At 49.6% G+C, this 10,935-nt stretch overlaps 1 protein-coding gene across 1 annotated transcript; it reads left to right on the forward strand.

Moving 5' to 3' along the window:
* Nucleotides 1-80: 80 nt before the first annotated feature.
* On the forward strand, nucleotides 81-8,040 carry MUL1 (mitochondrial E3 ubiquitin protein ligase 1). Its single transcript, XM_006777625.2, has 4 exons — nucleotides 81-385; nucleotides 3,735-3,822; nucleotides 4,189-4,309; nucleotides 6,173-8,040. The coding sequence occupies exons 1-4, from the start codon at nucleotides 266-268 to the stop codon at nucleotides 6,900-6,902; spliced, it is 1,059 nt and encodes a 352-aa protein (XP_006777688.1). The 5' UTR covers nucleotides 81-265; the 3' UTR covers nucleotides 6,903-8,040.
* The last annotated feature ends 2,895 nt before the right edge of the window (nucleotides 8,041-10,935 follow it).

The raw sequence follows: 10,935 nt of genomic DNA on the forward strand, positions 1-10,935 counted from the left end.
CCGGGACGCCCCGCCCCTGGGGACGCCGTGGCTGCGCGGCCATCACCCTGGCAACACCACCTTCCGGTCTGCTCTTTCCCCGCCCCCCACTTCCGGTGTGGATTACGAAATCGCTTGGCGACCCGATAAGGGTTTCCGGGAAAGGTCTCCTGGGCGAGGGGTGCGGTCCCGGGTGGGAGCGAGGTGGAGGGAGAGTTTCGGGCCGGGGTCGCGGGGCCTGACCTCGCTGTCCCCCCCACCCCCGCACTCGGGGTTCGGCGCAGCCATGGAGAACGGAGGGCGGCCCTCGCTGGGCCAGTTCATCCTCCTGGGCACCAGCTCCGTCGTCACCGCCGTCCTGTACTCCGTGTACCGGCAGAAGGCCCAGGTCGCCCAAGAGCTCAAGGTCAGTGCTGTCCCCCGCCGGTCCTCTCTGGCTCCGGTAATGGTGAGCCCGCAGTTCGCCTGGGGCCGGTCCACCGGCGGAAACTCCCCCAAAGAGGAAATAGGCCCAGGAGGGTGTCCCCCGGGGCAGGAAATGGAGGACCGAGGACCAGAATTCGGGTATTGGGGTGACTGCTTCACGACTCCTTTTCTGCCAAGTCCCTCCCATGATTCAGAATATGCATCTTGGCTTCAATACTTGATTCAAAATATTTATTGAACATCTAAGTGCATGCCCTGGGGACAGCGCTTGGGTAGAACAGACAAAAGCCCCTGCCCTCATGGAGGCTCCATTCTACTACAACCGAGACAGACAGTGGACAAGCAGATCAGGCGGTATGACAGGTGGGGATGCTGGAGAAACGGAGGTTTGCTGTTTTAAATAGGTGACATTTGCACAGAGCCGGGGGGAGGTGAGGGGGACCTGCAGATGTCTTGGGGAAGCGCGGCTCAGGCAGAGGGAACAGCAAGTGCAGAAGCTGCAGCTCCTCAGCTCCTTGCTTCTCCAGACACTTCCTTTTTTAATATTTTAAGTTACTTTAAAAGTAACACTCTTCAGCTCCACTTTACAGCTTACATAAGACATTCCCATCTTGTTATTTTTTTTTCCTGCACAGTAATTTTCGAGATAAAGTGAAAATTGCCTCCAGGTTGCAAATCAGGAAGTTGGGCGGACAGGAAAGGTCTTACAGTTAGTCAGGCTGAAACTGAAACTTAGATCTTTTAGTTCCACTTGTGGGATTTTTTTTTTCTTTTTTTTCTGATTGAGGACATTGTAGTACTGTGAATGGCCCACGAGAAAGAGATGGACCTCATTAGGTTGGAAACAGGGCCCTTATCTTTCTTCTGATTCAGTGCTTGATTAGATGCTCAATAAGCGTGGATTTGTTTTGGCTGATATTTTTACACTACAACAGTTAGGGTTTAATTGGACATTTATTTGAAAGATGGATTCCTAAACCTACCAACTTCTCTATCAGATTGTTTTCTGATAGTGTTAATTGTGTTAGAAACAAATGTATGAAATTCCCACTGTGAGAGGAGTTTTGGAATCTATCTGCAGTGAACCAAGTTACCAAACAATGGAGTCTGTGGTGTGAATGGGGTCCTAGTGAGATTCCCGCTCCCCTGTTCTTCGCCTAATTAAATAACCAAATTACTTTGGAAGTGATTGGCTATGAGCATAACTGATACTTCACTTCCTGACTCAGAAATCAGGAATGGGCCTGATGTGGGATTCTTTGAAACAGTGAACTCCCCAGCACCCATTTTTGGATGACCTTCAAAGCTTTGCCAATTAGTTCCTCAATGAGGATGAAATGGCCCCTTTTTGTAAAAAGATTTGGGACTCCTAATATTTTAGATTCTATTCTTTTGATTAGATTACAGGACTTGTACAGTCAGGTTTGTGTGTTATCACTGTGTATTTCTTATAGTGATGGGAATGCATGTTTATTGCATGCCTACTATGTGCCAGCCTCTGGGCTAGATTCTTTACATCTTAAGATTCATATAATCCACATAAAAATTCTGTGAGGTCATTCTGCCCATCTTTTACACTTTTGAAAACCGAGACTTAGGTAAATTAAGTTGCTCAAAGCCACAGGAGATGCATTGAAGCTTGATTGAGTCCCATGTCTTTCTGAGCACACTCCTTTTCCAGCCCTTTAAAAAAATTCCAACTGGCCATCTCCTGGTGGATACTTCACCAGCTGTGTGACTTGGGACAAGTCACTTCCCCTCTCTGAGCCTCAGTGTTCTTATCTGTAATTGAGGTTAATAATGTCTACTGTATAAGGATGGTGTATGCATTAAACGGATTTATAGACTTAAAGTGCCTAGCAAAGTGCTATAGCATATGTAAGAGCATATGTATTCATCAGATACATATTGAGTGCCTGCTATGTGTCAGGCTCCGTTCTCAGCACTAGGGGGACAGCAGTCAACAAGACAAGCAGGGCCCTAACTTTCCTGGAGTCTAATAGTCCAATGGAGGAAGACAAATAATAAAACGAGTCAATACACCGTGTTAGCCGTTATGGTATTATTTTAAAAATTTTCTTCACAGTAGGTGGTTAATAAGTGTGTGTTGACCTTGCTCATTTACTGTGTAGCAGTAGCTTAATCTTAGAGTGACCTTAATATGTATGCAGTATCTCATCTCCTCTTTAGAGGTAACTTATCTGGCATCCTTAAGATTTGTTGATGGGAATACTGTGAAAGTGGAAATTGTCCTTCATTCATCCCTGAATCCCTAGCGCCCAGCACTGTGCCTGGCACATAGGTGCTCAGGAAATGTTTATTGATTTGATAACTTTTTTCATAGTTTTGCTAGAGCAGTAACAGGCTTGCTTGGTTCCCAAGCACAGCAGGTGGGAAACTGAATTGGAAGGGGTGGGAGAACTAGTGGTTGTGGGAGGAAGACGGCGGCAGATGTCGCTACGCGCACCTGATTGTGAAAGGGAAGAGACAAACTGAAATAGAACAGTGTTTGGCACCAGGTAACAGATCCTTGCCTATAGAGCAAAGGCATCCCTTTATGATGGTGTACAATGCAGGGCGTGAGTTCATAAAGGCCTGGTGATAATGCCCTTGCCTATAGAGCAAAGGCATCCTTTTATGATGGTGTACAGGGCGTGAGTTCATAAAGGCCTGGTGATAATGGTGCCTACCAGTGCTCCAGCCCCTACCATGTACTTTAGATGCTTTACATATGAACCTTTGGATGTCTGGTTCTGTATTGTCAAGAAGAGATTCAGATATTTTCAGCCTATGGTATACAGATTGATTCATAAGTTTCATTTAAAAACGAAGATGAAAAGGAGTGTATATTTCCATTAACTGGAGAAAGGATATACCCAGTTGGTGTGGCTCAATGGTTGAGCATTGACCTAGGAACTAAGAGGTCATGGTTCAGTTCCCCGTCAGGGTACATGCCCGGGTTGTGGGCTAGATCCCCAATAGGGAGTGTGCAGGAAGCAGTTGATCACTGATGTGTCTCTCTCATCAATGTTTCTATCTGTCTATTCCCCTCTCTTTTCTCTAAAAAATCAATAAACATATTAAAAAAAAAAAGAATATATGTGACACCCCGTTCTGTAGATGGTGGAGGGAGGCAGGGCCTCATGCCTGTTTGTATGATGAAACTTCTCAGACAGCTTTGGAGTCTGAATCTACTATAGTCTCCTTCCTGCCTGATTTCCTCATTCTTTCAACATGAAAAAAGGAAATAGTCTTTATTTTTTTGCCCTTTAAGTTTGATTGAACAGGTCGGTATTCAGTAGTCAATTTAATATGTTGTTTGCATTTAGGGAGCTAAAAGGATCCACTTGGGTGAAGACTTAAAGAGTATCCTTTCGGAAGCTCCAGGAAAATGTGTGCCTTATGCTGTTATTGAAGGTATGTTTGTTTATTGGTAAAATGAAAAGTAACTTCCTCTTCTAAAAGTTTGTTCTTGGCTGATATGTGTATATTTGGGGCAGTAGTCCAGAACTTGGACTTGGGGCTCAGAAAGACCTGGAGTATTGCAGTGTGACCTTGGGGCTGCCCAGCCTCTCTGAACCTCTGTTGTCCATCTCTAAGAGAATGTCTACCTTACAGGGTTGGTGTTGTGCTTGGAAGAGCACCCACAAAGCATCACTTTCGTTGATAATATTGTCACCATTTTGATTAGTGAAATGAACTCCAACTAAAAACAAAATTTAAATGACCTAAAGGGAAGGGCAGAGCAGTGCTTCAGAAATAAAATAATTGGTTTCCATGTAGGAGCTGTTCGGTCTGTTAAAGAAACGCTCAACAGCCAGTTTGTGGAAAATTGCAAGGGGGTGATTCAGCGGCTGACGCTTCAGGAGCACAAGATGGTGTGGAACCGAACAACCCATCTCTGGTACGTACGTAGCCTTTCTCCGCTGGCTGAAACCGGACAGTCAGCTTCTCCTGAGACAGGGTGTAGGCCCATTTCTTAATGTCGTTAATACTCTGTGTGTGGTCTGAGGACCTCCTAACTTAGAGTCACCTGGGCATCTTGTTCAAATGCAGGTCCCTGGGCCCTGTTCCAGACTTGCTGGACCAGTGTCTCCAGGACAGGGGCTGGAATTTGTTGATATGACCACCCAAGTTTGAAACTACTCACTTATGTCATGGATGAATGATTTCAATATTTATTAAAATGAATTTGTGGATTATTTTGCTTTAAAATGGAGTACCATTTTCCCAAATGACCCTAGTGGGTTTTTGTTTTGTACTTTATTTTATTTTTTTGTTGTAGTAAGAACACTTCACAAGATCTACCCTCTTAACAAACTTAAAAAAAGTATTTTTATTGATCTCAGAGAGAAAAGGAGAGAAAGAGAGAAAGAGAAACATCAATGATGAGAGAGAGTCACCAGTTGGCTGCCTCCTGCACGCCCCCACTGAGGATCGAGCCTGTAACCCAGGCATGTGCCCTCACCAGGAATTGACCACGACCTCCCGGCCCACAGGTCTAGGCTCAGCCACTTGAGCCATACCAGCCTGGGCCCCTTTTAACAAACTTTTAAGGGTAACGGTACCGTTTTGTTAATTAGAGGCATACAGTTGTACAGCAGATCTCTAGAATTGGTTCATCTTGTGTGTCTGAAACTTTGTACCCATTCAATAGCAGCGTCCCTTTTCTTCCCCTGCCCCTAGCCCTTGGCAGCCACCATTCTGCTTTCTGCTTCTGTAAGTTTGACTGTTTTAGATACCTCATATAAATGGAATTACGCAGAGTTTGACCTTCTGTGAGTGGCCTAGTTTGCTTAGCATAGTGCTCTCCAGGTTCATCCATCTTGTGTGTGGCAGGATTTCCTTCTTTAAAAAAAAAGTTTATTGATTTCAGAGAGGAAGGGAGAGGGGGAGAGATACAGCAACATCAGTGATGAGAGAGAATCATTGATTGACTACCTCCTGCACACACCACACAGGGGATCAAGCCCTCAACCTGGGCATGTGCCCTGACTGGGAATCGAACCATGACCTCCTGGGTCATAGGTCGGTGCTCAACCACTGAGCCACACTGGTGGGCAGGATTTCCTTCTTTTTATGCTGAATAATATTCCTCTGTGTGTGTGTGTGGCATTCTTCATGCATCCGTCGATGGACACGTAGGCTGCCTCCATGTTTGGCTGTCGTGAACAATGCTGTCGTGAGCATGGGCGAGTAGATCTCTCTTCGAGATCCTGATTTCAGTTCACTACCCAGAAGTGAGATTACTGGATCATCTGGTAGTTCTGTTTTTAATTTAAATATATATATATATTTTATTGATTTTTTTTACTGAGAGGAAGGGTGAGGGATAGAGAGTTAGAAACATTCATGAGAGAGAAACATTGATCAGTTGCCTCCTGCACACTCCCTGCTGGGGATGTGCTTGCAACCAAGGTACATGCCCTTGACCAGAATCGAACCTGGGACCCTTGAGTCTGCAGGCTGACGCTCTATCCACTGAGCCAAACCGGTTAGGGCTGTTTTTAATTTTTTAAAAAATTGGATATTTATTTTAAAGTTGCTAAAGGAAATAGATGGTAGAGGTGATCTGTGATGGTATTTGTTGCCCAATGATCGCCTGAGAACCTAACAAATTGAGGCACTTGGATAATATTGATTTCTGTTGTCCTCTTCTTAGCTGCGTCAGATTTCACCCTGTCCTCTGGCATGTATGCGACCTCCATCTCTTCCTGGGCGTGAGGTGTTTGCTTGTCCTTTTATCTTGTGTTCTCTTCTGTTTTAGGAATGACTATTCAAAGATCATTCACCAGAGGACCAACACGGTGCCCTTTGACCTGGTCCCCCACGAGGAGGGCGTGGGTGTGGCCGTGCGGGTGCTGAAGCCGCTGGACTCCGTGGATCTGGGCCTGGAGACGGTGTATGAGAAGTTCCACCCCTCGATCCAGTCCTTCACTGATGCCATCGGCCACTACATCAGCGGGGAGCGGCCCAAGGGCGTCCAGGAGACCGAGGAGATGCTGAAGGTTGGGGCCACCCTCACGGGGGTGGGTGAACTGGTCCTGGACAACAGCTCGGTCCGCCTGCAGCCCCCCAAGCAGGGCATGCAGTACTATCTGAGCAGCCAGGACTTCGACAGCCTGCTGCAGAGGCAGGAGTCGAGCGTCAGGCTCTGGAAGGTCCTGACGCTGGTGTTTGGCTTTGCCGCGTGCGCGGCCCTCTTCTTCATCCTCCGGAGGCAGTACCTGCAGTGGCAGGAGCGCCTGCGCCTCAAGCAGATGGAGAAGGAGTTCCGGGAGCACGAGGCCCAGCTGCTGAGCCAAGCCAAGCCCGAGGACCGGGAGAGCCTGAAGAGCACCTGTGTCGTGTGTCTGAGCAACTTCAAGTCCTGCGTGTTCCTGGAGTGCGGGCACGTGTGTGCCTGCACCGAGTGCTACCAGGCGTTGCCAGAGCCCAAGAAGTGCCCCATCTGCCGGCAGGAGATCACCCGGGTGATTCCCTTGTACAACAGCTGACAGTCTCGAAGCCCCACGGTTACACATGAAAGGGAGCTCTCCCCTTTCAGGGGTTTTATCTCAAGGCCTTACAGGAGTATGGCGGGGAGGGGAGGGGAGGGGCAGCTGCTATCTCCAGGTATGACTGAGGGAGGGAGTCGGGGAGCCGTCCAGAACTCACACTTGAACCTGAGAGGGAACCTTCCCAGCACAGGAGAGTCCGAGCCCAGCCTGGGGGGGTGCTGGCCTGGCCTCCCTCCCCGGAGCCCGCCAAGTGCGACTGTGAGCACCTCATCGCTCCGGCGCCAGAGCCAGTGATCCTCAGCTCGTGCCCCCGTGTCTTCGGGTCCTTTCTGGTGACTCTGATTCTTGTGGACTTGAGCCTTAAGTGACTCAGAGGCGGGCAGAGTCGGGCTCAGTGTGACGCACGCCGCTTGGAACTGCCTCTGGAGAGACTGTCCGGGTCGCTCTTCCTTTTGCTCACACCCCAGGAGAAAATTGTAAGGCTGGACACGTCACTGTGGCCCTTTCCCCTCCCTGCTTGCCTCCTAAATGCGTGTACCTGTGCGTCAGGACAGGAGACGGAAGTCCAGCGTCTGCTTCTCCCGAGCAGAACATGACTCTGAACAGCACACGGAGAGCGGTCACCTGGGGGTGGGAATGGTGGGCTCAGTGGTGGGTTTGGGGCCCCAGCAGGGGCAAGGATGGCCAGCTGGCTGCCCAGCTGGCTGCCCTCCTCCTGGTGTCTCTGCTGCCCCCACCTGGCGGGGACTGGCTTTCCACAGCACCCCACCTCCCACAGGAAGCAATAAGGGCGCTGCTGCCCCGCCTCTGGCTGTCAGCTTCTCCCTCAGCCTCACCAGCCAGCACCCTGAGCACAGCCTTGTCCCGGCTCCCTCTCCTGCAGTGAAAGTCGACAGAAATGCCTCGGGTGTAATCACATCACCCCCCTCTTTGTTGCCTTCACCCTCCACCTGCCCCTCCTGTTGTGAGTGGAAGAGAAGTGGTCAGCGGTCTCCACGGCTCTTTCTTTTCTCCCTGCGCCGAATGTTCATTCTCTCGCGATCCTCCCTTTGCGGGGGAGGAGGGGTGCTCTCAGGGGCTGGCACCACTTCGGTGTCCAGCGTGGACAGCACAAATTAAACATCTTCCAACCAAGCGTCAGCCTGTTGCTTTGTCAGTAAGGCTCATTGGTTAGGCCCAGACTCCCCCGGTGGAAGGGAATCCCACCGTGATGGAATGAACTAGAGACCTGGAGGCCTGGGTTTGGGGCTCCCACAGATTGCGGGCCTGAGGAGTGGCCAGCTCAGGAGGGCCATCCTGGAGGGCATCCCGGCCCGCCACGCCTGAAGAACTCTGTTCTGACATCCTGAAAGCTGAGCAGTGGGAGAGGGTTGGGTGGGGTGTTGAACAGCAGGGAGGAGGCTCACATTCAGCCAATAAGAGTGCTGTACTAGTGTGTGCTCTTGAACTTTGAGTTAACCCTCACAGAACCCTTGCAGGCTCATGGGATCTGCGTTTTCCGGATGAGGGAGTAACCCCAGATCTGTTCTCTGGCCCGAGGGCACAATGCTAGTAAGCGCTGGGTCTGAAGTTGTTTCCAAAGCTCCCTATCCATCATCCTCACCAGCAGCGGGGCTCATCCCCTCAGTGCTCCCGGAGCACCCCATAAGACACGTGCCCCAAGTTATGAAGAGGCGGCTACTCTGAAGGAGCAGGCGTGAGTGGTGAGAGCCCATTTAGCAGGGCTGGTGTCCAGTGAGGTGTTCAGGGCCTGGTTTCATATAGAGCTGCGGTTCTCAACCTGTGGGTCGCGACCCCTTTGGAGGTCGAACGACCCTTTCACAGGGGTCGCCTAAGACCATAGGAAAACACATATAATTACATATTGTTTTTGTGATTAATCACTATGCTTTAATTATGTTCAATTTGTAACAATGAAAATACATCCTGCATATCAGATATTTACATTATGATTCATAACAGTAGCAAAATTATAGTTATGAGGTAGCAATGAAAATAATTTTATGGTTGGGGGTCACCACAACATGAGGAACTGTATTAAAGGGTCATGGCATTAGGAAGGTTGAGAACCACTGACATAGGGCGGGACAGGTGTTTGGGGGAGAGGGTGGCCCAAGGGAATGCCCTCTGAGCGCCTGGAACGCATCCGCCCCCAGGTCCTTGTCTTTTCTGCTGTGTAATTGGGTTCAGGTTTCAGTAGAGAACGAATGAACTGCCTGGGTGAGGGGTGTTCAGTGGGAATGTATCAGAGTTCAGTCCTTGGCATAGATTTCATGAATAATTCTGGTCAAAGTGATGGAAAAGGAGGGAAGCCAGCCTGCGCTACTCCAGCCCGACTCCCGGGCAGACTTCGGCCTCCAGCCAGGAGGGAGATGCAGGAGCAGCCACGGTCCCTGTCTCCGGAGCAGCTGGTTGGGAACGCTGACGTGCACGTGCCCAGTTCTGCGTGTGAGGTCCATGCTCAGTCAGCCTGGCTGGGCTGAGACTGTCCCGGGCGCTCATCCACGGTGGCAGCTCCCACTTTCCATTTGAGGGGCCTTCTCTGCAGGGGGTTGGATGGACTGACACTTGGGGCCCAGGTTGGGAGTGGGAAGTGACGGAGACAGGAAATTGGAAGTTAGTTCCCAACTGACGCTGGGATTGTTGAGTTTTGATTCTTTGCCAAGTTGACCCTGATGCTCAGTCACTTCAGTGCCAGGAGACAGCGGCAGGCGGGGGTCGTCTTGAAGACCTGCCCCTGGTGTGAACGTCTGCGCTCGGCATTTTAACTGCACTAATGCTTGGCGTCCTATAAAGTGGGTGTTATCCCTCCTCACTTTACAAACGCGAGAGAGAAGCTCAGCGGGCTTATGTTTTGCCTGGAGCAGGGGTCCTCCAACTTTTTAAACAGGGGGCCAGTTCACTTTCCCTCAGACCGTTGGAGGGCCGGACTATAGTTTAAAAAAAAAACTATGAACAAATTCCTATGCACACTGCGCATATCTTATTTTGAAGTAAAAAAACAAAACGGGAACAAATACAATATAAAATATATATTATTGATTTTTTACAGAGAGGAAGGGAGAGGGATAGAGAGTTTAACACCGATCAGCTGCCTCCTGCACACCTCCTACTGGGGATGTGCCCTCAACCAAGGTACATGCCCTTGACCGGAATCGAACCTGGGACCCTTCAGTCCGCAGGCCGACGCTCTATCCAGTGAGCCAAACCGGCCAGTTACATTTTTTATAGGCTTTGCTGAACAATCAGGGCAGGCCGAATTACCCCTTTTTATAGGCGCTGTGATTTTCCCACAGCTACCGAGGTCTGACTATGAAGCCTACGCCCTTGGGCTTTGGTCACATCAAGCCTGAGAGGCTAAGGAGGAAAGCTGTTCAATAGACACGGGATTACAGACAGTGTTTTCAAGCCAGTCAGCACGCAAGTCACCAGTCACACCAGAGGGCCTAGGCCAGTGGTTCTCAACCTTCTGGCCCTTTAAATACAGTTCCTCATGTTGTGACCCAACCATAAAGTTATTTTCGTTGCTACTTCACAACTGTAATGTTGCTACTGTTATGAATCATAATGTAAATTATCTGATATGCAGGATGGTCTTAGGCGACCCCTGTGAAAGGGTTGTTCGACTGCCAAAGGTGTTGCCACCCACAGGTTGAGAACCGCTGCCCTAGGCTCACGTACTGCAGCTGGAGGCTCTGAGGTTCCCCAGCTCACCCTGGCGGAGGAGGAGCTGGAAGGCTGGTCTTTGGAATCCTAATTCATCCATTTATATTCAACAATTCAAGAAGCAGCCCCAGCCAGTTTGGCTCAGTGGATAGAGCGTTGGCCTTCGGACCAAAGGGTCCTGGGTTCGATTCCAGTCAAGGGCACATACAGGCTCCTCCCCAGCCTGGGCCCTGGTCGGGGCTCATGCAGGAGGCAACCAATTGATGTGTTTCTTTCATGTCGATGTTTCTGTCTTTCCCTCTTTCTTCCTCTCTCCCTAAAAATCAATGGAAAAATATCCTCGGGTGAGGATTAACAACAACAA

Source organism: Myotis davidii, unplaced genomic scaffold (genome assembly GCF_000327345.1).
Source record: "Myotis davidii unplaced genomic scaffold, ASM32734v1 scaffold149, whole genome shotgun sequence".
Taxonomy (NCBI): domain Eukaryota; kingdom Metazoa; phylum Chordata; class Mammalia; order Chiroptera; family Vespertilionidae; genus Myotis; species Myotis davidii.